The sequence below is a fragment of the Triturus cristatus genome, chromosome 6 (assembly GCF_964204655.1).
Source record: "Triturus cristatus chromosome 6, aTriCri1.1, whole genome shotgun sequence".
Taxonomy (NCBI): domain Eukaryota; kingdom Metazoa; phylum Chordata; class Amphibia; order Caudata; family Salamandridae; genus Triturus; species Triturus cristatus.
In genome coordinates this window covers 1,540,215,533-1,540,240,002 of record NC_140589.1, presented here as the reverse complement: position 1 = coordinate 1,540,240,002, position 24,470 = coordinate 1,540,215,533, and the positions used below count along the sequence as shown (strand labels likewise).

The 24,470-nt window shown below is 47.7% G+C and overlaps 1 protein-coding gene across 2 annotated transcripts in view; it reads right to left on the bottom strand.

The window, feature by feature from the left end:
* The window catches only part of SPTLC3 (serine palmitoyltransferase long chain base subunit 3), a 638,325-nt gene that overhangs the window by 80,753 nt on the left and 533,102 nt on the right, over nucleotides 1-24,470 (bottom strand). For both annotated transcript variants that reach the window (XM_085612694.1, XM_085612695.1), the window contains exon 10: nucleotides 22,811-22,946. In XM_085612694.1, the coding sequence (XP_085468820.1) occupies nucleotides 22,811-22,946 (136 nt within the window). The remainder of the gene's footprint in view (nucleotides 1-22,810; nucleotides 22,947-24,470) is intronic.

Genomic DNA, 24,470 nt, shown 5'->3' with positions numbered 1-24,470 from the left:
TGCTTATCAGCTAAAACTTGAAATATGCTCACCATAGAACCTTGGTCTTCCTCTTCCCTAAAGAGCCTTCTCAAACAGCTAGAAAAGCACCCTTACATTCACACGATGAACTGGCCCCAAAAGTCTAAAAATCAAACACTGGTGGACCAAACACTTCCATGTCAATCTGCCAACCTAGATGGTTAGAATTGAGAATGTCGCAACAATGGTAAAGGATAATGCTGTGCACCATTTTCCTGATACGTTAACAACGCATAATTTCTTTTCATGAGACATGATCATGTTACTGCCTCAACTTTGTATGCTCATTTTGATATTTCATTTAAGATGTATTCCCATGCTATAATGTATATGAGCATATATGGTGTTTGTAGGTGCATTGGCGATGTATGTCCCTGGCCACTAAAGGTATCCGTCATCTTTAGAGTCGTTTTAGTTTTGTAAGAGGAGGATATTGGGGAACATATTACTGAGCTATTTACTGTGGTAATGGATGTCGATATTCATGATTTCATAGGGGTCATCTGTAATGTCATTTGTGACGTTATGTTCAGTAGTTAATAAAAAATCATTGTTGGTGTGTACATGATACATTAACTCTTTAATTCTTATTATTTGTTTTTTTTATTTTGTGTTCTAACCCTAAAGAACGAGTTACTTACCTTCGGTAACGATGTACCTGGTAGAGACACATTCTAGCAGCAGATTCTTTAACTTAGAATATCCCCAGGCGTCAAGACTGGATCCGGAAAACTTTCCGCAGCAGCACCACTGTGCACCAGGGGTGGGCCACACGGCTCCGCCCCGACGTCGTCCACGAACATGACGTCAGCGGAGCCATATATGCTCCTCCCGGGGCGCTGACGTCAGTTTTCGGCAGAGAAACATTTGCGCGCCACATCGTGGAGCCACCACCAAAAACTGAGAATATGGGTACAGTGTGCAAAAATGATGAAAAAAGGGAAAGAAATCGAAAGGTGAAAAACAGCACCATAAAGGACAGTGCCAGGCACTGTAGTTTGAAAAGTAGACAAAGGAAAGAGCAGAGCACCGCTCCAAGAAGCAACCCCACAAAAGTGAAGGGCTAACCACCTTCGGAAGTAGACGAAGATGTGAAAAAACAGCATGGCAGACGACAAAGTCCGCAACCATAATGTATAACCGTGAAGGACAACAAGTACGAAACACAGGATCAAGGACAATCCACCACAAGACGTCACCAGAAAGAGACGTTGTAACCCTAATAAGAGACCTATAGAATGTGGCAGAGCCAATAGACTTGAATCAAGGGGTCGCTGGGGTGGTAAAAGACCCCAAAGCGATGAGAAGGGGAGAGCCGGGGTGGGAAAAAACATGAATAGATTTCACACCATACAATCCAGGCACAGGGCTGGAAATGACACATGAAATATGAGCATACCGCCCAATCCCGAGAATGGGCGGAGTAGAGCAATGAAAACAGAAAGAAGCACTGTGTCGGAGTTAAGAGAAAATGTCGCCCTGCAGAAGGGTTAAGCCACCTGGAGGGAGGCGAGTATAGAAAGTCCAACCTGAAAAGGTCCTCGCAGAACAGGAAGGACGGGCGAGAGTTAAGGAATCTGCGGCTAGACTGTGTCTATACCAGATACATCGTTACCGAAGGTAGGTAACTCGTTCATCTGATAGAGACATCTAGCCGCAGATTCCTTAACTTAGAATAGATACCAAAGCCATACCCTTAGAGGAGATGGATCGGTGACTGAACCTCGTCAAGTTCCAGAGGGAACATAGCCGTCAACAAGGTGACAAAACACGGTGGGGACAGCAGCCACACAATAAGCCAGCACAGCCACACCAGACCATGAAGCTCGGAAAAGAGCGGAAAAACATTGGGAGGCAAAGGCACCACAAGCCGTCCAAGAACAGCATGAAAACACCCGTATGTATACCGGGTGAGAGAAAGAAAACACATACTAGATATGTTGGTGTGGAAAGGAAAGTTCATGACTTTGCAAAGAAGTGGAACTGAACCTAGGGTTTGATAGATCCGCAGGATGCGGCGTGCCGACCTTAAGCAAAACCCAGAGAGATGGAACTGGTATGACCGAGTCAGTGCATACCGGTCCAGAATGCAAAACAGCGGAAAAAAGCACTGTTGAAACCTGCACCAGCCAAAATACGTGTAACAGCATTGGCAGGAGACCAACCCATGGCCAGAAATACCAGAAACAGAAGACACACCAGTACATAGTCGATCTGTCACGAACATGTGAAAGGGCCGATGGCAACCAACAGAAGCGCCCAAAACCGATCTACAGTAAGAGCATTAAACAAGCGGAAGACTGGAAGGTACATAAGCATTACGTGTGGATGCTAGAACCACACGAAGTAGAGCAAAAACCCTCCTGTAAGGTAGCGGGAGCAGCGCAGATGCGAGAGACGCAACAGCAAGAAGGCAACCAGCAAAACGGGCACCAGGCAAGCTGGACACTCACATAGGAGCTCGTAGTACAAGCAGACCGGGTCAAGGACCAAGGACACCGCCTGAAGGAACGATGCCTGCACGATTCCGCTGTGTAAGAGCACAGAGCAGACATAGAGCAAGAAGAAATACGCTAAAAAATGAGGCATAACACAATAAGGGGGGCGTGGCCAAGCCGCGGGCTGAGATGGCCGCGCAGTGTTGAAGCTCCGTAGCCGACTCAGCGCTAAACCTGTCTTTCCCGACCTCCTGATGCGGGCGATGGCTGCCCGGACCCGGCGCTGACTCCCCTGTTCCCCTGCAGCGACCCGGAGTGGCGATCTGGCCCCGACTGCGCCCGGAGCGACCGACGAACGCCAGGGCCGAGCGGACCTGATGCCCAAGATGGCGGCCTGACTCGACGGCCGGGGAGGTTGGTGCGGCGGCGGCGGCCGGTTATGGTGCGGAGGTCCGGAGGGGAACCGGGGGGGGGGGGTTCTGAGCGCTGGGGCGCGGTCTGGTGTGGGTCTGCTTCGCCCCCTTCGCCGCCGCTGGCCAGGTGCGGTCCGGGCGTTGGGCCGTTGCTCGGCGCCGCGGTCGCGGCCTTACTCGCGGGCCCCACTCGGGATCCCCGGGCTGTTGCAGTCTGGGGGTCTGGGGGGGGCGACAGAACGGCTGGCTGGCGGTGGGGGTGGGCTGGGGGGGATCCGCGCTGACCCGAGCGCCCGGGCCGCCTCTGCCCCCCTTCCCTGGGACCTTGTTCGGCGGCCCCTGGGGTTTACGGCCTGCGCCATCCGGTCTCCCGCTCCCCGGCCCTGGGTCGCCTGGCGACATCTGCTGGCGCCCCACCGGCCGCCCGCTCTGCTTGGTCCGGGGCCCTGAACCCCAAGGCAACGCTCCCTGGTCTTGGGCGTGGAGAAATCGCCCTGTAGCGGGGCGGCCGGTGCTGGTGCCTGGGTCTGGTGTGCCGCGTGGCCGGAGACTGCGGGGGATCGCTACATCGCCCACGCTGCGGGCCAAAGATGTGACGGAGCCGTTCCTCCCCCTGGGCCTTCGTCGCAGCGCCTTGAAGCCGCCTTGTGGCCCCCTGCCCGCGACTCGCAGTCTGGCCGTGTGGGGGCATGGGACGGAAGGACCCCAAGCAAAAGACTCTGCCCTTTGAAAGGCTCCCCGATCCGCCGGCGGACCGTCGCCCGGACATGCCGGACCCTGCTGGGGGCCAGTCCTCTGGCCCGGCGGCCGTTGCTCCATCCCCTGACTGGCTGCAAGAGATGCGTGCGGGATTCAGGGCCCTCGATGGACGCTTTGATGCCCTGAACAAAACGCTAGAAACGATGGGGGCGAAGATCCAGGCCCACGATCAGCGTTTGGTGGAGGCTGAGGCTCGAATATCGGCGGTGGAAGATGGCGCAGTGCAGGACACCAAGCGCCTAGATCGGCTGGAGCGCATTCTAAAGGACGTGGCCATCAAGAACGAGGACTTGGAATCGCGCAGTCGGCGCAACAACGTTCGAATCACTGGGGTTCCGGAGTCCACGGCTACCGGCAGGCTGGATGTTTTTGTTGAGCAACTGTTGTCGGACATTTTTGGGAGAGACTCCTTCACACCAGGCTTTGTGGTCGAGAGGGCGCACCGCTCCCTGGGGCCACGACCTAACCCGGGGCTCCCGCCTCGCCCTCTGATCGCCCGGATCATGAACTACCGGGACACGGCCCTGCGGCTGGCCAGGGAGAAGGGCGAGATCACCTGGCAGGGCTCGAGACTCTCGTTCTACCCAGACTTTACCGTCATGGTGCAGGAGGCCAGGCGTAAATATGTTGGGGCGAAGGCGACGCTCCGCAACCTAGGCCTCAAATATGGTATGCTGTATCCGGCCCGGCTGAGGGTTGACATCGATGGCCGACCGCGGATTTTTGACAATCCTACTGCGGTACAGGAGTTCTGCCGAACATATAAACCACGCAGGGGCCCTTCAGGGGGCGATGAGGATGGACACTCTCCTCCGCGCAGTGGTTCTGCGATTAGCCAAGACCTGTTTTCCGGCTCTGGGCCTGGCTGAGGCAGTGCCCGCATCCCAGCTTTAGACTGCGTTTTCTGCCTGTTTGCACTGGGGAAGTTAGAGACACTCTGTTATGTCCTTGTTTTTTCTGTGGTGCTGGGTCGGCGGCGGGTCGTTGCCATTCCCCTTTGGTTGACACCGCCGGGAGCACTTTTGGCTTAAAATGCTTATTTCTTGTCGAATTGTATATCATTGGTATTGTTATTTGGAACTTTGTTTTTTTTCCACAGGTTGGGGTTTGCCTCACGTTTGCGTGATGTGGCTGGGTGGCGGGTGGGGGGATGGGATGGGGAGTTTTGATATTCTTGACATAGCTGGTCAGATTGTAACTTTGCGGATACACGGAGACGCTGCTGATTTCCTGCTCTCATTGCTAGTGGTATGGCAGCGACGGTACACATAGGCTTACACGAAGCCCCCCTTGGCCTATCTCTCATGTCTTGGAACGTCAGAGGCCTGAACAATCAACGAAAATGTAGGCAGGTGCTACACTATCTGAATCGCCACAGGGTTGACATTGCCTTTCTGCAAGAAACGCATTTACACACCTCTGTTCCTGCGCGCTTTGCAGCTTCCTGGGGCGCCCATAGATACTTCTCCAATTTTAGCAATTATGCCCGAGGCACCGCGGTGCTGATTCACAAGAGAGTCCCGTTTCACTGCCAGATGTTCCGGGGGGATCCGGATGGACGCTACTGCATAGTACGAGGGGTGTTAATGGGTCATGCGGTCATCCTGGTATGTGTGTACGCCCCCAACACTGATTCCCCGGAATTTTTTCATGCGCTGGCTGCCCAACTTGCGACGCTTGAACCAGCGGGCCTCATTCTTGGCGGCGACTTTAACTTATTGCTTGATGCTGGCTTGGATAGCACGTCTGGGGCTGCTCCTTCCAAGCCTAGGGCGCGGCGCGCACTTTTGGACCTTTGTCACCAGTTCTCCCTTGTCGATATTTGGCGCAGGCGCAACCCGAACACCACTGACTACACACATTTCTCGGGGCAACACAACACTTGGACCAGAATTGACTATTGGCTGCTGTCCCCGGGCCTGTCCCCATGGTTTCGTGGGCTACTTACACTCCCTAGAACGTACTCAGACCGCTCCCCTGTGTCCCTCTGCTTGGATGTTCCGCGCCCTGAGGGTTTTGAGCGACAGTGGCGATTCCCTGGGAGAGCACTGCTGGACGACTTATTTGTCCACGAGATTTCCGAGGCGATAGATGACTACTTCACGCTTAATGCGGGATCTGTAGACTCTCAGGCCATGCTCTGGGAGGGGTTTAAGGCCTAGCTCAGGGGGATTTGCATAGCTAAGCACGCTGGGGTCCTGAAGGCGCTGCGCGCGACCATTAAGCAACTGGAGACACAGCTAGAGTCGATTGATGCTGAGGCGCAGCGTGAGCCGGCCAGTGACGTGTCCGCTAGGCGGCTTTGACTCCTGACTTTCGGGAGGCTGCAGACCGAGAGATTCTGTATCTGGGGAAGTACCAGACGGCGCGTAGATATGGGGAGGGGGACAGGCCGGGACGCACGCTGGCTCAGGCTTTGAGGCCTCCGTATGGTAAGTCCTTAATAGTTGAGGTGCGGGGCGTAGATGGTTCCCTCCGCACAACACCCACCGAGATCAGAGACGAATTCCTGACCTACTTCTCCGAACTATACAAGACCAAGCTGGGGGACTCCCCAACCTCTCGTGCGGCCTACTTGTCGGAGATCGCGCTTGTGTTCCTGGATAAGGGCATGCAGGAGTTCATGGCGGAGCCTATAACTGTGGCGGAGGTGCGCGGGGCGATTAAGGTGCTTCGCGGGTCCACAGCCCCCGGCCTCGATGGCTTCTCCGGGGATTTTTATAAGGCCTTCTCTGATCTGCTGGCGCCACAACTGATAGAGGTGTATGCGGAAGCGCTGGAGCGCGGCTCCCTTCCGGCTACCCTCAGCGAAGCGGTAATAGTTCTGCTTCCGAAACCAAACAAGGACCCGACGTTGTGTAGCTCATACCGGCCCCTCTCCCTTTTAAACTTTGACTACAAGATCCTGGCGAAGATAGGGGCCAACAGGCTCTCTCAATTGATGGAATTCATCATTTTGCCAGTCCAATCGGGCTTCGTCCCGCGCCGCTCTACGTCTTTAAATTTGCGGACGCTATTCACGGTGCTGCATAGAATTAATCCGGCCACGCCTGCAGCGGCGGTCCTCCTGGATACCGAGAAGGCCTTCGATACCCTAGAATGGCCTTTCTTCCTTTCCGTTATGCAACGTATGGGCATGCCGGAGGGCTTCCTTGCTATCACGCGGCTTTTGTATAGCCGCCCCACGGCCCGATTGCGTATCAATGGCACGCTGTCAGGTCCCTTCTCTCTAACGCGTGGTACGCGGCAGGGCTGTCCACTCTCACCGCTACTGTTCATTTTGGCCATGGACCCCTTGATCCGGCATTTCCAGGAGCGCCATCTCCACAGGGGTGTCCAGTTCCGGACGGGTCCCTTGCTTGCTTCCCTCTACGCAGATGACACCATACTGTATGTCAGAGAACCGCAGGACAACCTAGCCCCCCTGATACGGGAGATCCTTCGTTTCGGCGCACACTCCGGGCTGGGCATTAACTGGCATAAGTCTGTAATTTTCCCCTTAACCAGCAGCACCTCCCCATGGCAGTGCGAGTTCCCGTTGGAGTGGTGCTCTGACTCGGTTCGGTACCTGGGCATACAGATCCACCTAAACACGGACGAACTCATCCGCCTCAACTATGGTCGCGCTTTGGATAGGCTGGAGGCACAGGTGGAGGGATGGTTGAGGCTCCCGCTGTCCATGTCGGCCAGAATTGCAATCATAAAAATGATAGTTCTCCCTAGATTTTTATATCCCTGTCCCTCTCGCCCGGGCCTTCTTCTCCACGCTGCGATCCCAGCTGATTAGGCTGGTATGGGGCGGGAAGCATCCCCGGATCGGTTGGAAGACCCTCACGCTCCCTCATGATAGGGGCGGCCTCGGAGTGCCGGATCTGTATTTGTACTATCTGGTCGCTCAGTGTGCGCACGCCTATGCCTGGTACCACCCTGACGCATATATTCCGTTCCTGCGTCCCGAGGCGGATTTCGTTCTCCCGGGCCGTTTGGCGGCTGTGTTGCCAAAGGGGGTTCCCCGGGACCCAGTAGACATTCAAACGGTGTCCACCACCAGCTGGGCATGGCATCGCCTCACTCGCTATCTAGCCCAGGCTCTCCTCTACTCCTCCTCTCTTCCACTTCCCAACCCCGGGTTGCTGCCTGGCACGGGGGAGGCACTGGTGCAGCGCACTTTGGCCAAGTTTCATCTTACTAAGATCGGAGACCTCTACCCTGGGGGCCACATATTTTCTGTCTCGGAGGAGGAGCGCTTCGGTGAGGACAAATTTGTCCTGCGCCGGCTTTATTGTGCTGCTCGTTCAGACATTGCGGGATTCCCTCTCGAGCCCGAGTCCTTCGAGCCCCTAACGCTCCTCATTGATAAAGACTCTGGCGCCCATTTGGTTTCTAAGCTTTATAAGGCTTGCGCAGCGCTGGTTCCATGTGAGGATGGCCGATTGAGAGCAGCTTGGGAGGAAGATTTGGGTAGGCCGATTACAGATGACCAATGGACCGCTTGTTGCAAAGTCACTAACACGATATCACTCAATAGTCGACATAAACTCCTCCATTATAAATTTCTTCGCCGCTGCTACATGACCCCTGATAGGCTCCACGCCATTGACCCCGCGCGCCCACACACATGCTGGAAGTGCGCTGCGCCACACGCTGACTTTGCGCACCTGTCCTGGACATGCCCTAGACTGCAATCATACTGGACGCAGATACATGAGATCCTTGGCGTTATGTTGGGGCTCACGCTGGTTCCCACTCCGGAGGTCGCTTTATTGGGCTACACAGTAAATTTCCCAAAGAATGTCCGCAGGCTTGCCTCCCTGGGCCTGCTACTCGCCAAGCGGGAGGTGGCAAAACATTGGGGCGGTAGAACGGCCCCCACGGCCGGGACATGGCTCACGTCTATGGCTTATTGCAGCACAAATAGCGAGATCTACGCCAGTCTCCTCCCTACAGTGGCGCGTCCCAAAGATATCTGGGGCCCCTACAAGACCTATATCGCTACCCTCCCGAGCTCTTCCCCACCGCGTGCCAATTCTGGAATAGTGCCCACGGGAGTAGGGTAGTTCTGGTATTCCTCCCTGTTGGATGTTGGGGGGCTGCATTCTCTCGGGGCGGGCTACATTGGGGGATTTGGGCCGAAGATGGTGATGTCCGCTGAACATGCTTGGTGTGTCCTGACTGCGTCCTTTCCCTTTAGTGGGCACGGGCTGATGAGAATGGTGGGCTCTAGATGGAGGCTTTTCTATGGACCGCTGCCCTGATGCCTAACTGCTTTTTGTATACGAGGGGGGAATGTAAAGTTGTATCTCCGCACTTGCTCTTCACTGTCTGCACAGCCGATATTCTCACAATGTTATGTTTTTCAAAACTAAATAAAGCTTTAAAAAAAAAAAAAAAAAAGCATAACACAATAATAGACTAGGGTACGCGAAAAGTACCAACAGTCATGTGGAAGGAGAACTTGACAGGGCAAGGTCGAGGGCCGCAAGCGACATCCGCCCCTCGTCCGGGAGGAGCAACGGTCCCCCGCAAGGCAGATGAGGAGATGGAGCTAGACACGATAGTGGAAACAGTCAGGACCAACCTAAAGGTCCCGGGACCCAAGAAGAGAGTATCCTGAAGAGAACACTCCCCTTGAGAGTGTTACAGTATGAACCCAAAGTAGAAGCTTGGAAAACACCTGAGCGGAGCAACAGGGAATGTGGAAAAAACTCCTGATGGGAAAGTGGCCAGAAAACGAGGCCATAAGACAATGTACAGCAGAGACGTACATGGTAAATCCACTACCTGGAAAGACAAGCCCAGTAAGGGCTGCCCATCGAAGCAACAACGCAAACATCATATGATAGCAGACATACCAGAGTGCACCCAAGTTCACGCCAATAGTAATAAGCGTGCTGCACAGCGGCTTTTGTCCCTTGCGCAAAATGAGGACAGAGCGTCAGCCATGAAAGAACTGCACCTGAACTGAAGAGAACAAGGGCCCAGAGAGACAGTGGCTGTCAAGGAAGAGCAGCCATTACAGACAAGAGGATCACTGCAACACTGAAACAACAAAAAGACCTCGTCAAGGCAGGCGAGGTAGAGGACGCACAGCAGGGAACCCATGCAGAGGCCTAGAAGCACTACAGACAACTGGAGCCAATTGCAACCGAAGTGCAAAAGAGCGATGCTAACGTTGGGATCGCAGCAGAAAAATAGGACAGCTTGACCCCCAGAAAGATGTCCGTGAGGAAGACTCCATAGGAGCGTGCTAAGGCAGTTACCCAATAGTCAGCAAAATACCCCACATAGGGTAAGTCTCAACCCCTGCAAGGGTGGTCGTCTTGGGCAAAACACACATTCAGAGAACTGGAGGGAAGACAGAACCAGCCATCCGGCTGTACTGAATGAATACTGAAAGGTGGAACAACCGCTTAAACTATCCGGGCACTATGCAAGAACACGGATTATGTTTTTTTTTTTTTTGGTAAGGAATGAAACCAACAAGGCAACATCGCCTATGCAGAAGAAAAATATACATCACAAGACAGAAAGTTGTGCAGCAGGATTTACAGTAGCCCAGACAAGAGGCGAGAGACCGTCGAATCCTCGTGCCGGTCAAAAAGGTCCACGCCATTGAATGGCAGATCTGTAAGAGCATCTAGCCACAGTTGGGAGGCGACAAACCGTCGGTAGGAGACGGTTGGAGACTAACCCGTCCACTAGACAGCAAAAGCGGAGGAGCCGGAGGCTGATCTGAAGGCCACGCAACACCAGGTACCTGCACCATGGACTGAAACAACCTCAGATCTGGGGTGTCCAGAGGAGTGCCAACCTCTTGCAAAAGAGGAGGCTTGGACTTCGGCACCGGCACCGACCAGTTTTTGGTAAAGACCATGAAGATCATGATCACAACTTGAAGAAAGTCCTTTCGCACTGTCATCAAAAGGGCTCACTTTACGTGCTGACAAGCGCAGATTAAAAAAATTGGAAGTATAGTATCTTGGGCACAACATTAGTGGGGAAGGTATTAAACCCAAGAAGAGCCATGTCGACAGTATCATCAATGCCCCCATCCCTAGGAACAATTAGTGGCGTTTCTTGGTTTAACTGAATTTTATGCAAAATGTATCTCAAATTATGCTTCTAAAGTGGATCCATTCAGGTGTCTGTTAAAGAAAAATGCAGTTTGCATGTGGACCCAAGAAATTTGCACTGCCTTTTCAATGTTGAAAGAATGTGTAATTAATGCTCCTTGTTGAAAACCTTTAGTGATTGGTAAGCAAAGTATTGTGATGGTTGATGCTAGCAATAGGGGATTGGGTGGTCTACTAATGCAAAGAGATAATGGGAGGGAATGGATAGTAGCTTATGCATCAAGAGCTTTACGTGATGCAGAGAAAAACTATTCTGTAATAGAAAATTAACTTTTAGCTTGTGTTTGGGGTGCTGAACATTTCAGGACCTTTTTATGGGGAATTAAATTTGTCATAAAAACTGACCACAAACCGCTAGTAAACATGATGGCACCAGGTGGAGGTCGCACCATGTCAGCAAGGTTAGCTTCTGGATTGCAGAATTTTCGCTATCAATTGGAGTATGTGAATGGGAAAAATAATGTACATGTCGATTGCATGTCAAGGTTACCTTTAGTCACACACTGCTCTGAGAAAGATGAAAAAAATGGATTGTGAAGTAGCATTCACATGCAAGGATGTCAATTTGCTTGGCAATTCTTTCCTATTGTTCAAGAGGATAAATGGTTAGTCGAGATGGAGAAAGATAATGTACTTAAGACTGTTGTAGAATATATATTTAAAGGGTGGCCAGAAGAAAGGAAAATTAAAAATGCTTTGTCTGGGTATTTCAAAGTACGTGAGGAGCTAGCAGTTAAAAATGGGATAGTTGTTAGGGGGAATAAATTGGTTCCACCTTTTAGTCTAAGGAATTCTTTTATTGGTTTAGCACATGAAGGACATTTAGGAATTTCCAGTACCAGAAGAAGAGTTTAAGAATGTTTTTGGTGGCCAGGGATTGACGCATGCGTTGAACAACAAGTACGGTTGTGTCAACAATGTGCAATGAGTGCTAAATCTGCAAGAGCTCTTTGTGCTGATCCGCACCCTGTTGAGTTTCCTGATGGTCCTTTGCGAAACTAGGTCTTGACATTATTGGACCGTTTGCCTTTTTTCTCAAACAAGAATCATATTGATTGGTTCTCATTGATTACTATTCTAAGTGGCCTGAGGTCAAAATGGTGAAGGTTGAAGTTGAATTTTTGGATAGTTTATTTTGCAGGGAAGGAATTCCACAAGAGTTGGTCACCGACAATGGACCACAATTTGTATGCAGATTTTAGGAAGATTATCTTACCAAATGTGGTGTATCACATAGGAGAATAGCTGTGTTCCATCCTGAGGCCAAAGGTCAAGTGAAACGCTTTAACAGGGTAGTTAAGGAAGCCATTCAATTAAGTGTCAAAAGTGGTGTTAAATGGAAGATTGCATTACAGTCTATGCTTCTAGCCTATACTTCAGTCAGCCTTTTGAACTGCTTAGGGGGCGCAAACCAGGGTCTAAATTAGTGCCATGGTGGTTAAAAAACAAGCGTAGCGCGACAATTGATGATATGGAGTTGGATTACAAGGAAATTAGATGTAAAATGGAGGATTACAAATCCGAAATGAAGCAAGACATGAGTTGCAGAAGGGGTCCTGCAAGCAAGCAAAAAGTTGTCATTGGTGATGTGCGTATTAAAAAAATCCAAATCTGATGGAAAGGGCAAGAGTGTATGGGTGAACCCTATCCAGGTTATACACATTTTTAAGAATGCCGTTCGTGTTGAGGGGGGTAGTGTATGAAACCTCAACAGAGTGTCATTGTTTAAAGGCAAAACTGGGAGTTTGTAACACTTCTGAGAGCAATGTATTTTTGGATGTAAGAAATTCTGATCAATGTGTGAGCGGGGGACGCACTCAAGTCACTGACATCACCAGACCCAAAAATTATAGAACAGAACGCTTACTTGTAAAATTTGCAGATTATGCCCTCAGTTAAAAAAAAATATATATTTTAAGGGGGGGAAGGTGTGTTACAAACACGCGAGCGTGCGACGTGTGATTGCTCACTTGCATGTGCTATCTATGTTTTTCCTTGAATCTGGCAAGCGGAGACACGCGTATTGTTTTCTGGTGTGTCTGTGTTTTCCTTTGAGTCGACATGGTTGTTGGGGCTCGTGGTGAGTATAGTTTTGAATTGTGCATGTTTGTATGTATGGGGTTTTTGTTATGACGTTGGGTCATTCAACTGTGTACCTGCAACTTACATGATGTCTGTCACTTCGACGGAGACTGAATAAATGGAGAAAATACACATTACCGTTTTGGGTGTTTCCTGGAGCTTGGATTACCTTTCCTTCACTTTTCTAACACCTCCCCCCTTTGTTTTTGTTGAACAAGCTCTTTTAAATAGGAGAGACTGATGTATTCACAGCACCCTGAATTTTATGAGGAAGATAATGTAGAACTAGGAGATTGTAAAGTGTTTTCATATATATTTGGAGGTAGCAGTGCTTGGCATAAGTATGCTAAGATGACCATACAACTGCCAAGCAGATGTCCGCAACTGGGACACTTCTGGAGAGAGTCGAGTAGGTAGCGATGGGTCAAGTGGCGTCAACATAAATGCCATCTGCAGGGTCTTTCTTTACCAAGGTGTACCAGATCTTTATTTAAAGGATGACCCCAATGCACGTGGTGCATCTGATTACTGCCTTGCCCTTCTTAGCTCTGGTCAAGCCCACAAAGAGCTGATTATTCACTCTGTCTGGCAAGTGAGATTAATGTCATAAGATACTGCTTGTCTGGAGTCCAGTATATGTAGTTACTCTTCTTTTATTAAATATGGAGGAGGGAAGAAAGATGGAAGGGTAACCAAAAGAGCTATACAAAATGTGGAAACCACCTTGGGTACGCAGGATGGTAAGGTGTGAAGAACCAGCGTATAGGGGCTAAAGTTATCCTACCCTCTGCGCTGGTTACTTCCACCAACAATATTGTCTACAGGGTAAGAAGTCAAACTCCCATTTCATAATTACCTGTTGAGAAAAAAAAAAAGGGGGGAGAACTTAATTATTTACCTATTAACCACTTCTGAACCCTTCTCCATTATGTCAGACGTAGATTCTGACGAAGCTACTGCCAGCTCTCCCATCCATGATGATAACTCTTTTAAACTTTTCCTAAAAAAAGAAATGAGATACTGCATGCTCTCCACCTTTAAAGAAGTAATGTCTTCTAAGAGATCCCTTTCCATTCCCCATGGTGATCTCGGTAATCAGCGTTAAAAAAGCAAAAAATCAAAAACTGCGATTACCCTCATGACTGCAACCTGGGAGGTCGTAGCACCTCATTTGATATGGGGGGTCCTAGCACCTCACTTACGATGGGAGGCCTTCGCGCCTCAAATGATAATGGTGTCCTTCGCGGCACAAATTTGATGGGTGTCTCCAGCGGCACAAATATGATGGGTGTCCCTCGCGGCACAAATTCAAATTCAACTCAGTTTGATGCAGTCTCCGACTCCGAGACGGAGGAAGAACATTTTAATAACCCTTACGATGAATTCGTACTAGACCTAGACGACCAAGACCTCGAGTTCAATAACCCCGTTGACCTCTATTCACCTTCTTCCTCTAAAAATATTATCCTCAACCCACTAGGTGAGGAAATGTTCTCTCCCCTCAATCTTTCACACCCAAATAGCTCAAAATGGTTTCCTCAAGATCATGTCTCTAAATGTATTTCTAGGTGGCTAAGAAACTATCTCGAGAGAGAGAGACCAGAAACACCCTCAGATCAGTGTCCAAGACCCTCCATCCCAGATAAGGTTTCGCAAACCCCCAACCTTGACCCCCACCATATTAAATTCCTATTCAAATTGGGTAAGGACCCTAGAAAAGGGCTAGAAAGAGCTCTCAAAGGTTGTCAAGACCGCCTGCTCGACATCCTTGGACCACTCACAAGGATTCTAGACCTAGCTGAAGAATCCCACATTTCCAACACCCCCCTTGATGTTAACCTCATTCGAGGATGGAGCCAAAGGGCAATAGTTCTCTTCGGAAATGCCAATTCGAGCCTCAACATCGAGAGAAGGAGAACTATTCTCACTAAGATCAACCCCAAATTGGGTGATTTGGCAGAAAAAGATCCCTCCGATAACCCTAAAGGGCTCCTCTTCGGAGAAGACATGATTAAATGTATCGGGAAATATGTCGCAACATTTACTGCCCTGGATAGGGCTCAATCTAACATGAAAAGAGTTTTCAACTCCAACCTTTTTGGACAGGCTGGAAGAAGAGGCCGCTCTTCCGGCCGTGGCAACCAACGGCCATTCTCAACCTTCAGAGGTAGCGGTAGAGGATTCTATCCAACCAGCAATATTATCCACAACGAGGCAGAGGTCCACGAAACAGAGGCTTCAGATCCAGAGAAAATCCCAACACCTCCAACCCTCAAAGTAAGTCATCCTCTTCCTTCCTCCTCTTCCCAAGTAGGGGGCAGACTAAAATACTTCTACCATATCTGGGAATCTCCAACTCAAGACCCATGGGTTCTAGAAACCGTTCAGGGTTTCAAAATAGAGTTTATAGACATTCCTTTTCAATCACGAACCCCAGAACCACTAACTCTTTCGGAAGAACATCAGAAAATTGTGGAAGAGGAAATCTCTTCAATGCTTCAAAAAGGAGCTATCGTACAAATCCCATGGTCACTAAAAACCTTTGTCAGCACCCTTTTCCTAGTTCAAAAAAAGGAAAAAGGGTGGAGACCAGTCATCAACCTTCGGGAGGTAAACAAATACCTAGTTTACAGACACTTCAAAATGGAAGGGATTCACCTACTCGGGGACCTTCTTTTGAAAGGAGATTGGTTGGTGAAATTAGATTTAAAAGACGCTTACTTTACCATCCCTATGGCACAAGAACACCAACCCTTTCTCCAGTTTACTTGGAAGAATCGTCTTTTCCAAATCAAAGCTCTCCCTTTCGGTCTATCCTCTGCCCCTTGGTGCTTTACCAAGATCATGAGAACTATCGTCTCTCTTCTAAGAGAGAGGGGCATTTGTCTCATTATTTTTCTAGACAACATTATTATCATGTCTCAACTCTACTCTCAAATTTTGGAAGACCTCAATTCTACGATGGAGCTTATCAAGAGTCTTGGCTTCATTATAAACAGGGAAAAATCTATCTTAACCCCCTCCAAATCTCTAGAATTTCTGGGCTTCACTGTAGATACCTCGAACTGCCTTCTTCCTATCAATAAAATTGCTAAAATTCGAAAAGAGATCTGGTATGTCTTAAGGAAAGAATCTCTAACCCTTCGAGAATTAGCCAGACTATTAGGCCTACTTTCCTCCTCCATCCAAGCTATCTTTCCGGGTCCTCTGAATTACCGTGCACTTCAAAGAATAAAAGGGAAGGCTCTCAGGTCTGGTCTCTGGTACAGAGATTTGGTGACCTTAGACCGGGAAGCCAGGTCAGAACTTTCATGGTGGCTGGAGAACTTGGATGCCTGGAATGGGAAAGCTATCTTCGGATCTGCTCCGGAATTTATTCTGGAATCAGATGCCAGCCTCCACGGTTGGGGTGCTCGCGTTCTCGACCAGAACACTGGTGGCGCTTGGTCTCTCGCGGAATGTTCCAATCATATAAATTTCTTAGAACTGACAGCAAGTCTGTACGCACTTATGAGCTTCAAACACTCACTCCAAGGGAGATCTGTTCTTCTGAAGATGGACAACATCTCCGCAGTCTCTTATATCAACCGCCTTGGCGGTACCAAATCTGCAGACCTATCCTGTTTAGCCAAGAAACTCTGGATGTTTTGCTTAGAACACAAGATCTCTCTGAAGGCAGAGTACCTTCCCGGAAAATCCAACCTTTCTGCGGATTGGAACTCAAGATTCCTTTCAGACCTTACTGATTGGAAACTCAACATGAATGTTTTCAATCTTCTATTTCATTTTTGGGGTCAACTGGACGTGGACTTGTTTGCCAGCAGATTAACATTCCAACTTTCCCAATATTTCAGCTGGATGCCGGACCCCGGCGCTCTGGCTGTGAACGCCTTCCTCCAATGCTGGACGAATCTTCAGGGCTACGCCTTCCCTCCCTATGCTATGATCCAAAGGGTCCTACAGAGGGTCAGAAAAGACCAATGCTCTCTGGTGCTGATAACCCCCTTTTGGCCGTCTCAGGCATGGTTCCCGACTGCTCTGGAACTGTCATGCGACATCCCCTTTCTCATTCCAGCGAGCAAGGGACTGGTTTCCAATGCAGACAGAGAAGATCATCACCTAGTCACTTCAGGGATTTTGAACCTTCTTGCTTGGAAAGTGACAGGCAATCCAACAAATTGTCTGGCCTTTCGTCATCAGCTCTCACTCTCCTCGGTGAATCATGGGCACCCGGAACGCACTATAGATACAATAACATCTGGAAAAAATGGGTTTGTTGGTGCATGGAGAGGAACTTGGATCCCGTGTTAGATCCTATCGTCAATATAGTTAATTTTCTTGTCGAACAATTCAAAAGAAGGTTATCTTATAGATCTATTAATTGCTACAGATCAGCAATCTCCGCTGGACATTCCCTTGTCAACAATAAGACGGTAGGTAAAAACGTTATTATTTGTAGAGTTATGAAAAGCATTAGACTCAAAAGACCACCTAGACCTAAATACCAGACCATTTGGGATGTTAAAGCTATCTTAGACCTTTTCTCTGCTTGGCCTGATAATGCTGATCTTAACAGGAAATGCCTCTTGCTCAAACTTGCTACTCTTATGTTTAATTTCTTGTCGTAGAGTTTCAGATGTCAAATGCCTAGATATTTCTTATAGACAATATGATATGTTTGGAGTTAAATTTGATATATTTAGAAGGACTAAAACCATGTCAGACTCTATTTTCTATCCTCGTTTCGATCTTTGCAAAAGGCTGTGTGTGTCGTAGACTGTATGAAAGAGTATGATTTGAGATTTAAAGACCTTCGCCCTTTAGATGCTTATCAACTCCTGATCTCTTTTGTTAAGCCATTTAAACCAGTTACTTCCTCGTCTATTGCTAGATGGGTCAAGTCAGTTATGAAGCTAGCTGGTATTGACCTTTCTAAATTCCAAGCACAAATGCTTCTACCTTTGCTAACCACTACTGTAAACCTATCGAGCATATGTCTGATGTTGTCCTTCAGGGCTACCGATTTGGGAAAAAGGGGGTGGTGATGGACAGAGTTTCTGAATGATGCAGAATACTCTTACCAAGTCAAGAGATCATGGTTTTAATCCATCACCGTTTTTTAGCTCACTGCACCATCCCAGCTCAGAACCCGGCTACATGCAAATTAGTCTGTACCTGTCCCAGTGCATGATGGGAACAGAGCAAACCAAACTACCAAGCCAATTCTTATACTGGGAAGGAAACAAGCTTCCGGGGACCGGTTTCTGGCATCACAGCCTTCATCGGCCCGGCTTGCCTGAATCCTGATGGTGCAATGAGCAAGGGACTCACGTCTGAGCATACCCTCCCACACTGAGTGTGGATAAAATCGATTTGGGAAAAAGGGGGTGGTGATGGACAGAGTTTCTGAATGATGCAGAATACTCTTACCAAGTCAAGAGATCATGGTTTTAATCCATCACCGTTTTTTAGCTCACTGCACCATCCCAGCTCAGAACCCGGCTACATGCAAATTAGTCTTTACCTGTCCCAGTGCATGATGGGAACAGAGCAAACCAAACTACCAAGCCAATTCTTATACTGGGAAGGAAACAAGCTTCCGGGGACCGGTTTCTGGCATCACAGCCTTCATCGGCCCGGCTTGCCTGAATCCTGATGGTGCAATGAGCAAGGGACTCACATCTGAGCATACCCTCCCACACTGAGTGTGGATAAAATCGATTTGGGAAAAAGGGGGTGGTGATGGACAGAGTTTCTGAATGATGCAGAATACTCTTACCAAGTCAAGAGATCATGGTTTTAATCCATCACCGTTTTTTAGCTCACTGCACCATCCCAGCTCAGAACCCGGCTACATGCAAATTAGTCTGTACCTGTCCCAGTGCATGATGGGAACAGAGCAAACCAAACTACCAAGCCAATTCTTATACTGGGAAGGAAACAAGCTTCCGGGGACCGGTTTCTGGCATCACAGCCTTCATCGGCCCGGCTTGCCTGAATCCTGATGGTGCAATGAGCAAGGGACTCACGTCTGAGCATACCCTCCCACACTGAGTGTGGATAAAATCGATTTGGGAAAAAGGGGGTGGTGATGGACAGAGTTTCTGAATGATGCAGAATACTCTTACCAAGTCAAGAGATCATGGTTTTAATCCATCACCGTTTTTTAGCTCACTGCACCATCCCAGCTCAGAACCCGGCTACATGCAAATTAGTCTGTACCTGTCCCAGTGCATGATGGGAACAGAGCAAACCAAACTACCAAGCCAATTCTTCTACTGGGAAGGAAACAAGCTTCCGGGGACCGGTTTCTGGCATCACAGCCTTCATCGGCCCGGCTTGCCTGAATCCTGATGGTGCAATGAGCAAGGGACTCACGTCTGAGCATACCCTCCCACACTGAGTGTGGATAAAATCGATTTGGGAAAAAGGGGGTGGTGATGGACAGAGTTTCTGAATGATGCAGAATACTCTTACCAAGTCAAGAGATCATGGTTTTAATCCATCACCGTTTTTTAGCTCACTGCACCATCCCAGCTCAGAACCCGGCTACATGCAAATTAGTCTGTACCTGTCCCAGTGCATGATGGGAACAGAGCAAACCAAACTACCAAGCCAATTCTTATACTGGGAAGGAAACAAGCTTCCAGGGACCGGTTTCTGGCATCACAGCCTTCATCGGCCCGGCTTGCCTGAATCCTGATGGTGCAATGAGCAAGGGACTCACGTCTGAGCATACCCTCCCACACTGAGTGTGAATAAAATCGATTTGGGAAAAAGGGGGTGGTGATGGACAGAGTTTCTGAATGATGCAGAATACTCTTACCAAGTCAAGAGATCATGGTTTTAATCCATCACCGTTTTTTAGCTCACGCTCATGCTCAAGTCAGTTATGAAGCTAGCTGGTATTGCCCTTTCTAAATTCCAAGCACACTCTCTCAGAGGTGCTATGGCAAGCAAATCATTCTTGTCTGGCGGTAAGTTGAATGATATCCTTAAAGCAGTTGATTGGTCAAATGCTTCTACCTTTGCTAACCACTACTGTAAACCTATCGAGCATATGTCTGATGTTGTCCTTCAGGGCTACCAACATGCATAATGTAGCCTCCGGTCTTGTAATGAAATTGCGATTCTCATATTAACATGACTAGAGAATCTAGATTTCATTAAAGACATGGAGGCTATCATTATCCTACCCGTCCCTCCCTTGGACGGAGTAGCTTTTGAACAGTCTTACTAGAATTTGCCTTATTACTATATACATATGCTTGTATTTTTTACAGCTACCTCTTAGCGTATTTTACATTCTCATCTTTCTTTTCAGACAGCTCCACCTGATGTCCTGCTACATTCCTTATCCAGCTTCAGACTTCTCTCCATCTTCAGTCTCAAGTTCAAGTTGGATTTCTTCTTTGGACTCTCGTTGCTTCGCTTCATTTAAAAGAGGCAGTCTGTTTGTCTCTCATGCCTTTTATTGCTTCTGCTCACTGCATTCTAGAACTGTTTTGTCTTTATGATGTAGTGCAGCTGCTTGTGATCTGCATTAAAGGATTAATGCATAATGATAGCCTCCGTGTCTTTAATGAAATCTAGATTCTCTAGTCATGTTAATATGAGAATCGCAATTTCATGCTGCTGGTTCGCTCACTTCATAACTTGCCGCATTATTTGTATCAGCCTTTTCACTTCCCTTTGCATGACTAGCAAACCATGAAATCTACTCGTACATACCAACTTCAATCTTGCTAACAGCAAAGTTCTTTCAACTCAGCAGCCACCGTCTAGATCAGTTGCACAATTTACGCTGGCTTGTGAAAATGCTCTAGACTGTAGGCTGTCTGGTGTGATCGATACTGGTGGGGCTACCAGGCACAATCCTTTCTCACAGGCTTCAATCTCTTTTGTTTTGTAATCACTTAGTTTAAATAATTTTATCTCGCATTTAAGAAAAATGGATAGAAGTACATAGTGCAAATAATAATTCAATGAATTAAGCTAAAAGGCATCATAGGCATACATTCTTTCTTAAAAACCTAAAGTGATAGTAAAATCTCACATAAAATTCATATCTATGTAAAAAACACATTTGATCAGCAGTTAACTAGGTTGCGGGTTTTTGCGGCTGCGCATAAAAAGGAAGCAGTTACAAAGCACACAAGGCATCTCTAGCTGTTGAATAATGGACAATGCGGTGATATAGCTTCGGAGACAAACATTTTAAAAAAGGGATAACAAATCTCTTCCTTTCCTTTCCTTTCCAACCGCTCCGTCATGCGCATCGGTTGCGCTGTGCGTATGACGGAACCGCTCCGTCATGGCCCCGCCCGCGCAATAGAACCTTCAGCACAGCGCGGTAATCCGCGTCACGCTGAAGGGGTTAAAAAAATAAATCTAGGTTCTTCATGAAAAGGGCATAGTTCATAACACTCTTTTGTAAGGAAAGGGGTGTTAGGGCAAGTAAAACCGCATCATCGGCATACAATAAAATTGGGAAATGGGTCGTATTCGCTCTCTGCGCATCTATAGATTTTTGCACCAGGATGTTATTTAGACTATTAGCATATAGCGAGAACAAAAAGGGTGCCAGTATGCAGCCCTGTCTTACACCATTTGCAATAGTGAATGGTCTGGTGCACTCCCCTTGTTTACCATGACGCACCCTTGCAGAGGCTCCTTTATACATTTGTCTAATAAAGCAGATAATTGCGATATCCACCCCTATTTGCTCCATGTTATCTGCATGGGGGGTCTGCTGATACACTAAAACCCCAGTTTCATCTTTTTCAATACCAGGATCTTTGACGACGAGGAAGAGTTTTGTATCGGGACTACCATCAAGACTACGAACGGTCCCGGGAATGTTTCCTCAGGAAAGAAGAAAACTTTTCTTCCAATGGCACATTTTTGTAGGAATATCTTCTGGGAGCTCTCCATCCCAGAAGTTGTCATGTGGACCCGGATGGGACATCATCTTCACCATATTTGGGAAGACTTAAAACCTGAAAGTTTTGTTGGAGATATTTGACCTGTCGACAAACCGAGAGAGCGATTCAGACCCACATCAATTTGGTGCGTCGAAAGAGGCAAGCGCACCAGTTGACGCCCAATATATTCCAGTGCCAACACGACTGGAGGCTAAATAGTGACTGGCACCACCAGGGTGAACTTATGCTGGGTAAAAAGCTTTCCAGACAAGTCTGAAGCCTAAAGGGATAGCTCATAAGGTGCGGTATCTGTGGGAAGGTGTATCCATCAGAAAAAGCCAGTTCCTACTGACACTTGCATGCTAGCTACGATATCCCCCTCCAACTGATTACCACATCACATGTCTGCTTTACTGTGGTTCCTCTTCAGCTTCACAAGCCGGCAGTAATGCATCAGACTATTGACATTCAACACTGCGAAATGCCTCTTACCTCTCCGTGATTGAAATGGTTTCTGTTAAATGAAAACCCAGTAGCATCTCTTCAATGGAATATTGGTAATTCAAGTTTTTCCAAAAACCCTTTCAGTGCAATCACATACCTCATTTTGAACATTAAACCCTGCACTTATTTCTGAAAGGCCATACTGTCACAGTCAATTAAGGGCATTGGCATTATAATTTATGGTGCACGAAGGCCACGAAAAACATCTCACTGCTGGTGGCAAAGGTTTAAAAGCCAGTTTCTCCGATTAGTCATACTGTTTTCATTATTACAAACCATCTTAACAGATTCTAAATGCCATCTCTGCTGGGGGTCAGAAGCCTCCTACTGCTGAAGATAAGCTTCCTATGAGCTAATAGAGGTGTCCTGTGGTAACTGGAGAGGAAGAGTTCATTATAAACTCTCTGAATACAAATACAGTAAATATGGGAATTGCAATGATTTAACACAATTACCCTTACCAAGAAACAAAACACAAATGCTTCATGTGTACAAACTGCTTTGGAAAGGTAGCAAGAAAAAGGCTGCACGCTTACCCCACTTTGCCAGGCAGGTACATAAGTAGAGGAACAACTGGAGAATCCTCATTGCCATAAATAATGAAGCCCATTGAATTCAGCTTCTGCCTGAAGTATTTAGTGTTTTCTGCAAGTTGTCGCACTCTTTCAATGCCTGAAAAGAAAAATATGGTCAATAAAAGTAGATCTTATTAATAACTGCATTATAAAACTACAGTGCCAGCAAAAGGAGATTTCTAAAAAGAATATGCTTGTAAGGATACATGAGCAAATGTGTATACAACGCATGTGCAGGAAAATCATAACATTTAAGTCTTTTAAATCTTTTATACATGTCTTCCTAACCTCTACATCACATCCAAATAGTGCCATATGTTCATAAATATACTATGTATATTCAGAAAAAAAATATAAAAATATAACCATACAATAACCATCTGGTACTTGGAAACAGTTGTGCAAGTAATAAGTTGCAGTGAGAGATGTACATGCCTTCTGCCCAGGGTAGATTGAACATTATATGCCGAGCCACATTACCCAAGCATAACAGGCAGTACACTGCAGTGATGCCCTAGCCCGATTCACTCCGGTCTTTGGGGAAATTCGGTTTGCACCACTTGGAGAATGCTGTACATGCACATTTTTTCTTGCGAGACCGGTTTCCCCTTGAGTTTACCGTACACATATATTTCGTTTGTTTACCAAATTCTCTGGGGGTACATGGCACAACCCATTTTGTTTTTTAGAGAGATTAGACACAGCATTTGAGGCTATGAGGACTTTGGGCTGCGTTGTTTCTGTCGACTGACATGTCATTGCATGCACTGCAGTGCCTCATTAAATAGTGCTGCAGTTTAGGTGGGGAAATCCCGGTCAGCAGGTTGGGAACAGGAGTGGATGTACGAGGGTGGCATCCCCTGTATAGAAATACATTTAAAACAAAAACAAAAAAAGCAGCAATCACTGTACTGCAAACACGTCACATCTGAGGCCTTTGTGGCATTTGCAGGTTGGTGAGGGAAGTCCACGTGGCTAGTTCCTCACGATTTTAGAAAACTGAACGTCTTCATGCAGGGGATCAATCGTATATTAACTATGATACAGACGGAGTAATTAAGCATGAAATTCCACCCATCTTAGTAATGGCTGGGTCAAGGAAAGCTTGCAACCTTTTAGCGTTGTAAGCATATTAGTTGTCACTTAGTGTTAAAAAACAAAAATCAAAGGAAATGTACTAGAGGACAACTTCAGAATAGGAACGAAATTAAAAACGGATCAGAAATTAGAGGAAGTGTAGCAAGATAGGGAAAGGCACTTACAAAGGAGAACGGGAGACATGGGATGATACAGGCAAATAGTTAAGAATAAGGGTAAGACCTGGGGCAGAGAAGAGTCAAGTGCCAACATCAAGATTGCATCTTGCTAAGTGTTCTGACATTCAGGTTATTCTATAGGGTCTATGGTCAGGATGGTCTTTATCCGGTGAGGTAGGGTTGTTAAAAGGGCCTCTCTCGTTGGAAGTGGTAATAAAGAAGATTCTTTGAAGTAGGTCGAGGTAGTGGTGAAATGTTTTAAACGCCCACACAACCTCAGTACTTCGAGACGTTTGGGAGCTGAAGAGGAGTCTATTGGTGCTGAGGGTGATTGACTGAAGACCACTGTTGAATTTATATAGATG